This window comes from Mauremys mutica, chromosome 2 (assembly GCF_020497125.1).
Source record: "Mauremys mutica isolate MM-2020 ecotype Southern chromosome 2, ASM2049712v1, whole genome shotgun sequence".
Taxonomy (NCBI): Eukaryota; Metazoa; Chordata; order Testudines; family Geoemydidae; genus Mauremys; species Mauremys mutica.
Window position 1 is genome coordinate 244,116,056 of NC_059073.1, and position 15,728 is coordinate 244,131,783.

Here is a 15,728-nt window from a genome sequence, read left to right on the forward strand (position 1 = left end):
TGCCACAAATGAGCAGGGCCGCCCGGTGGGGGAGAGGGAGGGGGGAAATGGGGCAATTTGCCCCAGGCCCCACAGGGGCCCCCACGAGAATGTTGGAGGCTCCTCGCCCCGCCTCGCCTCCGCCTTCCCCCCCCCCCCCCCCAGCGCCTCAGCGCGCCACATCCAGGAGCGGCCCTGGACAGAGCTAAAGCGGCCTGGCTCCAGCGGGGCCTGAGCTCCTCCTGCTCAGAGCCACATGGTAAGGGGGCGGGGCTCCTGGACGCAGAACGCTGAGGCTCCAGCAGAGGGGAGAGGCAGCGGTAAGTGGCATGGTAAGGGAGTCGGGGGGTTGGATAAGGGGCAGGGAGTCCCGGGGACAGTAAGGAGACAGGGAGGAGGCAGAGGTGGGGGGGCAGTCAGGGTACAGGGAATGAGGGGTTGGATCGTGGGCATTCTGGGGGTCTGTCAGGACTCGGCGGGGGTGGTGGTGGAAAGGGGTCAGGGCAGTCAGGGGACAGGAAGCAGCGGAGGTTTCTGGGGGGGTGGAGTCCTGGTGGTTGGGAGGGTATAGGGGGGGTGATGAGGGGACAAGGAGCAGGATGGGTCGGGGATTCCGAGGGGGGCAGGAAGTGGGTGGCGGTCGGATAGGGAGCAGGGCCAGGTTGTTTGGGGAGGCACAGCCTTCCCTATCCTAAAGCTCATTCAGCAGTTTGAGGCTTGTAGACAGCTATTTAACCAAAGAGCCAAGCTGTTATCTTTTCCCTTAGGGCTACCATCCCTTTCACTTCTCAAATGCCAAATTATAGTCTACATTTAATTTCAGTGCCATAGGGAAATTCATGTCGGGGAGGGTAGCTTCATTTAAAATTAGCCACTTTAGATTAACAGTGATAGAGCCAACAGAGCCATGGGGGAGGGATCACATGAGAAGAGCTATATCCTACACCATCTACCTCCTTCCCAATCCTACCAAGGGAGACCCCTCATCCCCTGCATTCCCGAGGCTCTAGAGGGGTTAATTCAGTGGTTCTCAAATTTTTGTACTGGTGAACCCTTTCACATAGCAAACCTCTGAGTGCGACCCCCCCTTATGAATTAAAAACACTTTTTTATATATTTAACACTATTATAAATGCTGGAGGCAAAGTAGGGTTTGAGGTGGAGGCTGACAGCTCGCGACCCCCAGTAATAACCTCATGACCCTCTGAGGGGTCTTGACTCCCAGTTTGAGACCCTCTGAGTTAATTTCATTTTAACACCCTGTGTCCATTCACATGCATATGCTATTTTGAGCATTTCAGTTTTCACAACATAGGCTCATCCCAGATTCTGGAACAAGCTCAAATGCTCAGTTCGTGGAGTATGTACATAACCTATACTAAAGACAAACACATAGTAACCGTCTCCAGTTTATGAGGGGCCCCATGGAGCCAGTCTCTAAGAAACAGATAAATTCATGGAGGTTGAGTCCATTAATGGCTATTAGCCAGGATAGGTAAGGAATGCTGTCCCTAGCCTCTGTTTGTCAGAGGGTGGAGATGGATGACAGGAGACAGATCACTTGATCATTACCTGTTAGGTTCACTCCCTCTGGGGCACTTGGCATTGGCCACTGTCGGTAGACAGGATACTGGGCTGGATGGACCTTTGGTCTGACCCAGTATGGCCATTCTTATGTTCTTATGTTCTAACCTAAATGAACCCAAAGTTATGGAGACAGATGAGAGTCAAGGAAGCCAGCAGAGTATCAGAAACCTGGAAAAATCTCTGACTGGATGGGCTCAGGCGTTTGGTCACAAGCTGAGGTGGTTCAAAAGTTTTGGATTTTTTTAAGCATAATTTTTTTATTGTTTCTTTAAACATTCAAACACAGTAAGCAGCAAATATTTGGCCACACACTTCTGAAACTCCAAACCATGTTCAGGTTTTGGCAGACTAATTTCAGCTTTTCAATTAATTAAAAAAAAAAAAAAAAATTTTTTTGAAGGAAAGCAGACATTGTCCGTGATTTTTTCTGCTTTTTAAAAACCCCTAGTTATACATCCAAAAAAAGTTTTGATGGAAAATATTTGTCCAACTCTTTTAATGAGCTTTAGTGCCTTTTAGCACCAGCTGATGCTGAGAACCAGTGATACCTTGTAAAGGTGACTTGAAAAGAAGTTCTCTCAAAACTGGGTTTGTGCCGAGATGCGGAAGGGTTTTAAATGTTTATTTTTCCCAGGGCCACCGGGAGTGGGGGGGGAGAAGTGGGCCAATTTGCCCCGGTCCCCACAAGGGCCCCCATGAGAATATAGTATTCTATAGTATTGCAACTTTTTTTTATGGAAATTGCTTTGCCCCAGGCCCCCTGAATCCCCTGGGCAGCCCTGCAAATGAGGCTGAAGAAGCTTGTGCCCTCGTGGAATGTGCTGTCAGAACCAGAGCAGGGACTTTCGCCAGGTCATAGCATGTGCAGATGCAAAAAAGTGTTCCATGATGAAATCCTCTAGGTCGAGATTAGGATACCGTTCATCCTGTCTGCCACTGCCACGAAAAACGGAGTAGTTTTCCTAAACAATTTAGTCCTTTTATGCAGAAGGTCAGCGCTTGCCTGGTGTCTAGTGAATGTAGCCTCTTTTCCTGGCTATTTGCTTGAGGCTTTGGGTGGAAGACTGGAGGAAAGATGTCCCAGGTACGGTGGAATTGCAACATCACCTTTGGAAGGAACGCTGGGTGAGGGTGCAGCTAGACTTTGTCCTTGAAGAAGACCATGTATGGGGGTACCGAAGTAAGAGCCCTAATTTCTGCAACCCTTCTGGCCAACGATGAGTAAAGAGCATGTTGCCTGGGGCTTGAATGGGGGACCCGTGAGTCTTGACAGTACCAAGCTGACGTCCCAGGGTTCACCTGTGGGTACAATCTGTCCAGCCGCTGAAGGAAGCAGCTACAGAGCTTGTTAGCAAAACTGGACCTGCCGTTTACCCTTGGGTAGAAAGCCAAAATCACCTCTAGGTGTACTCTAATCGAATACACGATAGCTTTTGTTACTTTAGGGGTAGCAAATGAGATGGAGGGACTCAAGGTTTGGATGATGTAGGCAGCCGTGATTTTGGGAGATGAGATCCAGAGACAGAGGTAGGGTGATTGGTGTTTCCACCATGAGGTCCAAAAGGGTGGTGAACCAGTGTTGACAGCCAGGGCTATCAGGCTGAGTCTCATTCCCTCCTTTCTGACCTTCAGCAGGACCTTGTGTATGAGCGGAATGGGAGGGAATGCATGGAAGAGATGGCCCCTGCATGGGAGAAGGAGCGAGCCTGGGCTGTGATTCATGAAGGAGCAGAATTGAAGACACTTCCTGTTGCACCTCACTGTTAATGAGTCTATCTGGGGAGTTCCACATGTCTGGAAAATGTCCTTCACAACGTCTGGGCAAATGGATCTCTTGTGACTGGGGAAGGATCTGCTAACTCGTCCTGTGCCCCTAGAAGATAGGAGGCCTTGAAGTGGATTGAATACATTCCCACAGGTGAAGTGTTTCCTGGCACAAGTGAGAAGAGCACACTCCACCATGTCTGCTTATATAGAACATCGGTCTTGTGTTGTCTGTAAGCACCAACATGCATTTGCCTTGCAGGTGGGGCTGGAACATTTGGCAGGCAAGGCGCACTGCTCTGAGTTCCTGCACGTTGATGTGTAGTGAGAACTCCTCCTAGGACCAGAGACCCGGAGTTCCAAAGCCCCCCAGATAAAACCCCTCCTCCCCCAACCCAGGCAGAAGCATGGTGACTAGAGACATTGACAACTGCGGTTTCGCATAAGGGACACATGCACATACTAACCCCAGATCTAGTCACCACAAAAGGGAGGTGATCACTGAAGGGGGAAGTGTGACCACCATGTCCAGGTGGTCCTGGCCTGGTTGGTACACTGATGCTAGTCAGGTCTGAAGAAGTCTGAGTCACAAACGTACATGTTTCACCACGTACGTGCATGATGCCATATACCCCAGGAGTTTCAGGCAATGTTTTGCCGTGGTAATGGGTTGGTTTCTGAGGCTCTCTATGATCAAGCCCCTGGCCCAGAATCTGGCTTCCAGAAGGAAGGCTCTGGCCTGGAATGAATCGAGGATCGCCCCAAGAACTCTATCCTTTAGCCAGTGGAGATTGTTGATTTTTGCATGTTTATCAACTTCTGAAAGATTGACAACATTAACTGTATATCTGCCTCCACCAGGGCCCCGATCTGCTCTTTGATCAGCCAGTCATTGAGGTTGGGATATACCTGAACCCTTTATTTCCTTAGGAAAGCCACGACAACCACCATGCACTTTGTGAAAACCTGAGGGGTTGCTGACAGTCCGAATGGAAGTACCGTGAACTCATAGCGTACTTCGCCCACAACGAATCAGAGGAATATTCTGTGGCCTTGGAAGATTGAAACGTGAAAATAATTGTCCTTCAAGTCGAGAGAGGCATATCAGTTCCCTGGATCAAGAGATGGGATAATGGAGGCCCAGGAGAACACGCTGAACTTCAGCTTCTTCATGAATCTGTTGAGATTTTACAGATCCAGAATGGGTCTCAGACTGACATTGTCCTTTCGGATTAGGAAATAATGGTAGTAAAACCCCTTGCCCCTTAGCTCCGGAGGAACATCCTCTACTCCTCCCACTTGCAGAAGCATTCACACTTCCTGAATTAGAAGTTGCTCGTGAGAAGGGTCCCTGAAGAGGGACAGGGAGAGAGAATGGGAAGGCAGGGAGGAACTGAACTACAGGGTATCTTAGTCCTATCGTGCATAGCACCCAGCAATCTGAGTAATATGGGCCCACACCTGATAGAAATGGGACAGCCAGTGCATAAAGATAGGGGAGGTTGGGTCCAGACACTGTCCTGGTACACCGTCCTCGGGTGCACCTTCAAAAGGCCTGTTTAGACCCAGGCGATTGTCTAGAGAGCCAAGGCCCATGGGTCAATGAGGGCTGGGGAGGAGGCCTCCTTTTGTAGCACCTACCCTGCCTCTTATTATAATCCTGCTTCCACTGAGGTTAATAGAAATGAGGCAAAGGTTGGGGATTAAAGTGCTTCCTCAATGGGGCTGGGGTATGTAGTCCTAGTGACTTCAAGGTGGCCCTCAAATCCTTTAAGTGGTGAGCTAAGAGTCTGTCTGCTCTGAAGAGAGAGATGTGCTCTCGAAAGGAAGGTCCTGAATTGTTTTACTGCTCTTCATATAGAAGTCTGAGTTTGCAATGAGGGAAGAGGTGGAGGAACCCTACCCTCCGATGCGATAGACTACAACCTCCCTGTCTGAGGTGCTTGGGCCTGATGGAAAGCCTAGGGGGTCCAAAAAGGCCATTGAACAGGTACCTGCCACTCTGCAGGCCAGGCCACTAGTGGAAACCGAGGTACCGGCAGTCAGAGTGGTGCTGGCTCCTGCGGGAGCTGTAGCACTCTAGTTCGGAGTTAGATGATGAGAAGTCACTCCCCGATGACCACGGGGGTTTAGTGCCAGATAGTATCAGAGTGGTGCCGGGAAGGGGGTGACTAAAGTTGCGAAATCATCACTGGTTTTCCATTTGACAGCACCTGTGGCCAATGCTGTAGCCATTCTCATTTTCTGTACCTGTTCCTAACTGATGGAGGAAAGCGGTATCAGGAGGGACAGCATGCTGCCTCAAATGCCTCTGGTGTAGATCGAAATGCCATCACTGCACTCCTATGGCTCTCACTTGGAGGAGAGTCCAATGGTACCAGACTCGACAGTTCCCCTTGCTAGGCTGGAGTCGGCAGTACCAGACTGGCAGCCATTGAGCCTGAGTGGCCTGACATGGGTCTCACTCTGCTGGCTTCCTTGTGACCAGAAGGCTTCCGAGTTGGGGAGCATCCCGTCTGTCTTTTGTTGTTTCTTCAGCACCGAATGTCCCCATGAGGGGTAGATCTCCTCTGCATCGGAGATCCCTATTGATGCCGAGAGTCCTGGGATGCAGACGAGGAGTCCTTTCTTGGTGTCAGAGAGGCTGGGCTACGCTGCCTATCTCTCAGAGAAGCCAGCACGCTTCTCACCAAAATGGAGGTTCTCGGTACCAAGTTGTGACTTGGCTCCCGAGAGGGGACAAAGAGCCACCTCCATGAGGAGGAACTTGAATCTCTGGTCCCTGTCCTTTTGGGTACAAATCCTGTAGCTGTCCCACAGGTGAGATTCTCCCACACACTTAAGGCAAGAAGAGTGAGGGTCACTAATTGGCATGAGTTTATGGCAAGTCTCACAAGGCTTAAACCTCGGAGACCGAGACATGCCATGATATTGGGGAAGACGAAACCCCAGTAAGCAGAGTCCTACTCTATTACTACTATCTAACACTAAAACTATAATAAATACTGTTTTATGAACTATAAACAGGAAAAAGAGACAATGTCCACTGGGTAGACTACGTGTATTGACACAAGGATGAACAGACGTTCCAGCGACCATCATGAGTGGTAAGAAGGAACTGAGGGGGTGGTGGGTCAGCAGGCCCCTATATCACAGCACGATGAGGGAGTGACTCCAGGGGGCACCAGAGCCAACCCAACAGATATCACTGAGGGAAAAACTTTTCTGGCGGCGGTGCATGTGGCGCGCGCACACCTACATTGGAATGGATATGAACAAGCACTCAAGGAAGAATGGTCGTTCTGCAACATCAAATCACTCCCCTCTTGGCTTAGACTCCTAATTATAATCCTGTGCTTGCTAAAAGCCACATGCAGGACAGCTCTTCACCTTTCTTCCATATGAGAAGCATTTACTATGGTGTGAAGCGACAGGGGACTATTAAAACATTTTTTTAAAATGTGTATGTTCCTCACAATAACATACACTTCACTTCAGAACAATGTTACCAAAGCTAATTGATTTAATGGTTTTTACATAAGGGAAGTGCTGTAACTCTAATATTGGAATATCTTGATCAAATTGCCAGTTTGTTTATCTTTGTGACCTGTTATAAAACATAGGCAATTCACCCTGACAAAAGAAAATGAATTATCTTGTGTTAGAAAAACAGATTATGTTGCTTATTTACATCTAAATCTTAAGTGTAAGTGTGTGTGGCAGGTCAATAAGTGGATCAAATCAATGTTTCCGAAGTAACATTCCCCTAAATCAGATTTTTTAAAAAGCATTCTATATTGTGATTTTCTTCATTATGGCCATGATGAGAAACTGATGAAGATAGAACTTTAATCCCTGTGGAAAAAGTCAGCATTAAGCCTACCTGACTAGATTTTCATTGTCTCCAGTCCCCTTGCATGTAGCACATTCGGTTCTTAAATCCTCTGATTTGGGTTTCTTTTGTAGAACAGACTGCCTTTGTCGTCTTTCTCTAGGAATACGTTCCTGTCACAGAAGAAATCAAAAGAAAGGGGTGGGGAGGGGGAAAGCAAACATTTTCAATTATAGTACTGAAGGCAACATTACACACCTGAAGTTTAATATTTTGTGAATCTAAGTTAAAAAAAAATACACTATTATCCCAACCTCAGGCTTTTCTTCTTCAGGCACAAAGCTTCGTTTTCGTCCTCTAGTTCTCTAAAAGAAAATATATTTTAAAATTAATTTAATTTAACACAAAATGTCTTTACAATTAATCTACTGTTCACAAGAGAAATATCTGCAGAAATTTGTTAGAAAGTAAACTATTGAACGAATGCAAAGATAACTACAATCGTAAACATTAGAGCACTTTCCTTAGTCTTTTCAAAACTATTCAGTACACAGCAACATCAAAACAGTGTGTGTGATTACATTTATTTAATATATTGGATTGGAGGTGTGGATTCTTGTTCCAGCAAAATAAATTTCAATGGTTTTCTTCTCAGATATATTCTAGAAAAATACACAAACCTTCTATAGACCATTGCAACCTAACAAATATATAATTTACACATATATGGGAACAAACTGTTTCTAAGAGTAGAGTCCAATTCCTCAAGCATGTATGCAAGTGCTATGCAAGATCCACTAGCTCTAAATCAAGATACTGTACTGTTATTTATCTGCATACAATGTCCTGTAAAAGCACTTTAAACCTAACCTCAAATCTTTGACCCCTCTAGAAAATTATTTCAGTTCCCCCTCTACTTCATTTGAGCAGAGAAATCCATACTTTATGATGTTATCCAATATCTTTTATAGGCAGAACCAAGATCAACACATTTACTTATCTAATTCACCTACCCTTCATGAGAAGAGGGCCAGAACACACTCCTAAAATCGAAAGCTTTTGAGACGTAACTAAGTATTAAAATGATGAAAATCTGTAGTTTAATGTAGACATCACCTTGTACCCGTGGAGAGTTTTAAGTGTCCCGATCTTGACATGCTAGGAAATTTTAAGTCCCTGAAGGAACTGGGGAAACATTGCTTATGCATAAAAGGGTAAAAATAAAGCAGGATGCATTATTCTTCTACAAATAAAAGATCAAAGTGCTGTGGAAATGCTTACAACAGGTGTGCCGTGTCATAACAAGAACAACTGGTGTGGTAAACAATTTTAAAAGAAAGAAAGAAAGACAGACCAGCTTTAAATCATGACATCAATGAATATGAATTACTGTTTTATTAATATTTCCTCACCTTCCATTCTCATTCCATAATCTGATTAAGAATGTGAAAAAATGAAATGCTTATAGAATATAAAAGCTTGGACCAAAATTTTAAAAAATAGGGAGGGGGCTAGAATTAGGCTCAAAATCCATATCTAGGCATCTTCCCAATGTTCAAAAGGGAAGAGCATTCAGTGAGGTCAATGGATGCTGCTAGAAGCTCAATAGTGAGAAAAACAACATTATTTAGGTTCCTGAATATTAATTTAGAAGCCTAACTTTAGGCCTCTATTTTTGAAAATCTTGACCTGATTATTTTAATACACACAAAACATATATATATATACCTATTTTTTGTGTGTGACAATATATAATAAGGTTTTACATTCCATAATCATTCTAAACTTTTGGATTTTCTTTTATATACATAGCAATATATATAAACACCATTAACTCTGTGTATGAGTATATTATTCACATAATTTTATTATATATTTTCTTTATACTCCAAGGATATTACAATTTAATACCATAGATCTACAATTAATAGGAAATAAACATTCTTTTGCTAATACTATGCATGTGCATTGTCTCTTCACATACTCAGAATAAATTAACATTTAAATAAATAAATGCCAAAAATTAACAGGCATGTTGCTACTAGTTGCATCTTTCCAAATCTAATTCATATTTAACTGAAGAAAATGTTTCTGTACTGGGGAAATTAAAACTGTTCAATGTTAAGTAGGACAACTAAGTCAAACCCCCAAAACCTTTTGTCAAATTGAACAGCTTTCGATGTATGTGGACTGAAGTGCATGGAGGGAGCGATGCCAATAACTATCTGGCAGATGTTCATAAAGCTGCAGCATTAACTATATATCAACATTCACAAATACATATGGAAAGATTAGACAGATATCTTTTAAAATTATGAAACAAAGTACTGAAAACAAATCATAGATTAAAGCACTCAGAATATATAAAAAGAAAATATGCAACATATTTAAACTGTGAATTTAATACCATCTGTTTTCATTGGCTACTAGCACAGAACAGATGGAATGGTTATCACCAAAAGTGAAAACTATTCCAGCATTGCCAATTGACTGTAGAATATAATTTATTTAATTTAGTTTATACTAACAGTTCTAAGGGGAAAAAACATACTATAATAAAACATAAGAGGTTTCGGTGATCTCTACAGCAACACATTTTAAGGTTTCAAATCAAGTAAGCAAGTCACACACAGAAGTCCACCTTGAGAGAGTCACTACATTTATCTCTCTTAAACAGTATTAACTGTAACCTTCATGTGCTAAACAACTGGCACAAGCTGAACACCACCCTTCCCCTCATCGCCCCCAAAAACCCTTTCTAGAAAACAAGAAAATGAAGCTGAGAAATTCAGGGATCATTCCAATAATCAACCACAAATGTTAAAAAAAAAATGTCTTGACACACTGCTGGTTAGCTAGTTACAGCTAGTTGATGCAGCTGTATTATAGCACTGCAGGAGAGTGGGTTAGAATGTCTGAGTCCTATGAGTAGGTCTACACTTATGGTGGCGGGGTAGAGTACAGACACTGCACATCCAGCTAGCATGGGGATAGCAGTATAGACAGTGAGGCACTGGTTAGGTGAGTAGACTACAGACACACCAGAACTTTAGGGAATATACCCTGCACATCCAGCTAGCATGGGGATAGCAGTATAGACAGTGAGGCACTGGTTAGGTGAGTAGACTACAGACACACCAGAACTTTAGGGAATATACCCTGCACATCCTTCTACAAGCCCAAGCAGGCCTTCCCACTGTCTCCCACTTGCAAAGTCTTTCCCCTCTGTAGTGAAAGACTCCGGCAGCAGAAAAAGGCTCCAGCAGTGGGGAAAGGCTCTAGTGGCTGCTTTCTGCTGAAACCTTTACCTGCTGCCTCCCTCCTGCCAAAGTCTTTCATTGCCATGTGTAGCTACATACCACAGTGTGGATGCAGCCTGCCTTTCACTGCAGCGTGTATCTATATGTACCCTACATGCCGCCACAAGTGTAGACAAGTCCTATTGTGATGCTTCCTGGGGTACTCAGGGTTGTGAGGCACCTCACCACCACTTGCCTTTAGCAAGCCTTGTCTGTGCCTGCTGTGGATCAACTCCCTGAAACTACCAGCCTCGGGCAACACAGACAGCACCTTCCAGGTCTCCACAGGTCTTGCCCTCTCTTTACAGGTTAGCGATAGACACGCACCAACACCCAGAGTTCTCTGAGAATCCATTTGGAGTGATCAGCCCCTGTTCCACAGAACTCTTATAGACACTGTTCCCAAAGTAATAGTACATATCAGCTTCTAAGAGTCAACTTAGGATCACCACTTTGCTTAAACACATAATACTGAGATTATAGAGATATACAGAGATAGTGAAAACAAGAATAAATTTATGATTAAAGAACAGAGATTCAAAAGACTGTGAGTAAGAATATGGGAAACAAACAGTTACATATAAAACAAAATCATAACACGCTTCCTAGAGACTAAACCTAACAAACAAGCCATTTCCCTATCTACTACAAGATGTCTTATTCCCAGTTTTTTCCCCCAACATTTTCAACCAGTTTGATTGAGACACTTTCTCATAAAATCAAGCCTGGTGGCAGGTTGTCCTCACGGATTGAAGGAACACCTGGGAGATTAATCTGTACCCTAGATATAGTTTCAAAAGTTCACTTAAAAGTTTCACCCCTGAACAATATGACTCCTGCTGCTTTTGTTTTTTCCTCCAGCCCCCATAATCTATTGATTAGCATTTTGCTCACACTGTAAATGGGCATTCATTGTGAAGGATACAATTCTCAATTTTCATATAACCAGCCAGAGTGAGAGAAGTAGCTCTCTCTTAACCTGTCTTAACTTGCAGACCTAGAGAACATGATTTGCAGTGTGTGTGTGTGTATGTATATATATATATATATATATATATTACATTACACATACACACGTAACTTCACACATTTTCTATATATACATCTCACAATGATTATGATTGACCAGTGTGACACAGGCTTTTATTAGAGATCTTACATGGCATTATTTTGGTGAACCCAGGAATCCCTGTACCCTGATGTATCCCTGTGCCCCCGACCATTGGCATCAAGAGGTCAAATCTATATCACCAAGTAACCAAACATTCATTGATAACAAATTAGATAGTACAGACTGAGAAAAGATTTCAGTTGCTTCTAACTTTCTCAAATATCTTTTTGGTTGTAATTTTTCATGCTTTGTCTCAGTCCGAAAGTAAATCATCTACGGAAATATGTTTATACAAAGTTGGTTCAGTGATTCAATAGTTACACATGGGGAAAACAAACTGATACCCTTTGTTACTACTCCAACTGAAACTGCTTTGTTACCATACAAAGCAGGATTTTAAAAAGATCTGGTCATTTATATGGAAAATGAAAAACTCCAGAGTTACAGAAGTAAGAATTTTTTTTAAAGTTTTGAAAAAGATACAAATCCTCAAACTTCAGGGCATAAGCCAACACTGACTGAGTAACGAAGAAACATTGTTTTATGAACATTTTATTCCATAGTTTCCGACTTTGTGGTTTCTTGCACTTCTGAAGCATCTGAAACTGGCCATTGTTAGAGAAAAAACATGGGACCATATGGACCATTGGTTTGATTGATATAGCAATTATATTCCTGTACTGTTACTTAAAATCAGAGGAAGCTAGAAATTTCAAGCCTCTCTTGTCATGGTGTCCCCTCTCAATAAGGAAAAATAATTTAAGTTTTAAATAAAAATTGTTCTTATTTTTAAGTTCTCCAGATGTAAAATAGCTCTGTTCTGAAAAAGAGTAAGTAAAAATGCCAGCATAGTCAATAAATCTGTTCTCTGTGTGTATTCAGAGCTGATTCTTGTCACTTGAGCAACAAGAAGTTACTCACCTTGTGTAGTAACGATGGTTCTTCAAGACATGTGTCCCTAAGGTGCTCCATTGTAGGTGAGATTGCATCTCTGTAGTGTCCATCAGGCCTGCACATGTGCTGCCTCTCCTCATGCCCCGCCACGAGCTTAGCCAGCACATATGGGCTAACCTTCCTCAGTTCCTTCTCTACCATAAAGTCATTGACAAAAACTCCGAAGTAGAAGTGTCCCTATGGGTGCTCCACTCTAGGTGACTCCTGAGCAATATACCTATCGGAGGGCTGGGGCTTCGAAGTCAGGTCAGTTACAGATAACAGTACTGTGGAGCTGTAGATGGCATCAGAGGCAGAATCCACAGTAATCACATAGTGTTCTGCGAAGGTATGCCCACGTTGCCGCTCTACAGATTTCTGAGATAGGAATATTCTTGAAGAAGGCGACAGATGAGGAGATCAACCTCATGGAGTGCATGTGATTATCTGATAATGTTGGCTAATGCAGCCCGAGACCCACTTAGGGAGTCTCTGGGTTGAGTGTGATGTGGAAGGCTGTGGGCTAATGATATGCGCACAGGGAACCTAGTTCATAAAAGCGCTGAGCTGGGTATTGCGAGATGGGTCTGCACTGGGACTTCAGACTAAATTTTCTCTGTTGTCCAGGCATGCAGATCTCTAACTGAGCAGACAGTGGCCCTGGCATTTTTAAGGGTATGGAGAGAAACACCTGTTTTCTCCACAAAGAGTGATTTCAAAGGGAAGGTCTTCAACAGTCGATTGCACCTCTTTAGGGAGACCAGAAAGGTGTAACCACGATCCAAGTTGCATAAGCACTGCCAGGGAGATGTTCCAGGCCGCAGTGTCAGCTGCCTCAAGGGAAGACTGTAGTACTGTTTTGGCTACCCCCTGTCCTTCCTGTATGATAACTTTGAACTAGCCACGCTGTGACTCTGGAAGCTGATCAATAAAGTTGTCAGGTTTCCAATAGTTAACATAGTTGTACTTCGCCGTTAAGGCTTGATAATTGGTGTTTCGAAACTGAAGCATGGCTCAGGAGTAGGCTTTCCTTCCAAAGAAGTCCAAGCGCTTGCAATCCTTATCACAGGGGGTGGATTGCATTTGGTGCTGACAGCCCCGACAGTTTACCATGTCCATGACTATGGATCTGGAGGGAGGGTGGGAAAAAAGAAATTCCGTCTCCCTAGCCAGAACATAATATTTTGTATCAGACCACTTACAAGTAGGCATCACTGATGCTGGGGTCTGCCATATGTTTTTTGCAGGAGAACCTCGTTGATGGGGAGGACTATTTTAGAGGTCGAGGAAGAGTGTAATATGACAAGGAGTTTGTGATGGGTGTCCTTGACTTCCTCCCAGGGTATCTGCAGTGCATCTGCAACCCTTTTTGCCAATTCCTGGAAATCATCAGCTAGGGATGGTGGCGGGGGCATGACAGCCTCATGTGGGGAGGAGGAGGATATGTTGATCCTCGGAGTCAACTCTTCCTTGATTCCACTCTCCTGATCCTCAGCAATCTCCTCTGGGGGTTCCAAGGTTCTAGACACCGTAGCAGAGGGGAACGTCTCAGGGGCTCAAGAGAAAGGCTGAGAGCTCGAGAAGTGGGGGGTGATATGCAGCCCAGGGAATGGAACAAAGGCTGGTGGCAATGCCCATGGCTGGCCTACCAAGGTGTACTCAAGGTGCCTCTTCATAGTGGGCACCATAGGGAGCATGAGAGGAGGAGTAGGAAGTGGTCTTTTCTAGCTCACTGTCCAACCACTCACTCAAAAGTGGGGGGGTGGCAGGGTACTGAAGAAGACTCCTGCACTAGGAGGAGACTCGGTGCCGAGGTCCCAGTGCTGAGAAGGGGAGACTCCAGTACGTCAGATACCTGGACATCTCTTGAGTGCTGGAATTCCAGGGGTGCCGACTGACCCAGTGGTGGTACAGATAGTGCTGGGGATCTCACCCATACTGACCGCTCCAGTGTCAGACGGGACATCAATGATGGTGCTGAAGATAAATAACGTACCAGCAGTGTCTTCTTATTGGAGTGCCATTCATTCCTATTTTTGTGAGTTGGTACCTTTGACTCGATGCCTGTCCCCATCAGGTCCGTAGGTGCATCAATGGTACCTACCACTCCAGATCTTCATGAGCCGTGGGTACCGGGTTGGGACTGTCTCACCGGAGATCTTTTGTGGCTAGCTCAGGACTCATTCTAGGGACTTCCCGCTCTCTTTTTCAATGACTTACAAGAGAGGTCTGCAGCTGATTTCTTCAACCCACAATCCTTGGATGTTGAGGAACATGGGGAAAACTCATGTCTGCTAAGTGATTCTCAGCACAGGTTTAGGGAGGGTTAGTGGGCAACAATACGAGCCATTAACCCACAGGTAATTGTAACACACTGTAACTGGCTTTGGCAGAGTACTTTTTTACTTTAAAACCAATATAAACATGGAGGAATATGACTGGGTTTGGGATCTGTTCTCAACTTTTGCTATGTCATTTTGCTGTTTGAGTGGAAAAGCAGGACAGGTACTGCTCGAACTATCCTGTGACAACACACGGAAATTAAGTTTCAGGAACAGACACCTTGCCAATTTTGGCCAACTGTTGCTGCAGTGTACCCACTTTTAGTTACAGAAGCAGTGAAAGTGCTGCTGCCTTTCCCAACAACATATATACATGATGCATCATTCTCTGCCATGACAGCTATGAAGACAAGGTTCAGGTCCCAACTGGAAGTGATTGCTTCTCAGCCATCACACCAAGCATAGATAGACTCTCCAGGAAGAAGCTTCTCCATCTCATTGATATTTTTAAGTACTCTTATACTCTTTTTATTAAAGCATTACTAACAGTACGTGTTCTATGATGTACACATATACTTTTGTCAATCAGTTTCTCAGTTGAGGGTCCATGATTAACATTGCATTTGAAAAGGGGTCCATCAATAAAAGAAGTTTGAGAACCTTGGGTCTAGGTGTAATTGGCTCTGCCTCAGTGTAGAGGGCTGGATTTGATGATGTCTTGAGCATCCTGCCCAACATTTCTATGATTCTATATTTTTAATATTTTCGGTACTATTTTCCATCTTATTCCTTATACATCTTAGCCATTTATTTTTTGGACTGCAGCTGTACATTGAACAGTAAATCGTCCACAGTAATGCCAAGGTCCCTTTACAGAGTTCTTCAGTTAATTTAAAAACTTGCCAGGCGTATGAGTAGTTCATATTTTCCCCTCCAATATA

At 44.1% G+C, this 15,728-nt stretch overlaps 1 protein-coding gene across 8 annotated transcripts in view; it reads right to left on the minus strand.

Moving 5' to 3' along the window:
* Positions 1-15,728, minus strand: part of PHF14 (PHD finger protein 14) — a 286,241-nt gene that overhangs the window by 140,850 nt on the left and 129,663 nt on the right. For all 8 annotated transcript variants that reach the window (XM_045005266.1, XM_045005262.1, XM_045005263.1 and 5 more), the window contains exons 15-16: positions 7,477-7,527; positions 7,214-7,335 (exon numbers count right to left, since the gene is read on the minus strand). In XM_045005266.1, coding sequence (XP_044861201.1) covers positions 7,214-7,335; positions 7,477-7,527 — 173 coding nt within the window. The remainder of the gene's footprint in view (positions 1-7,213; positions 7,336-7,476; positions 7,528-15,728) is intronic.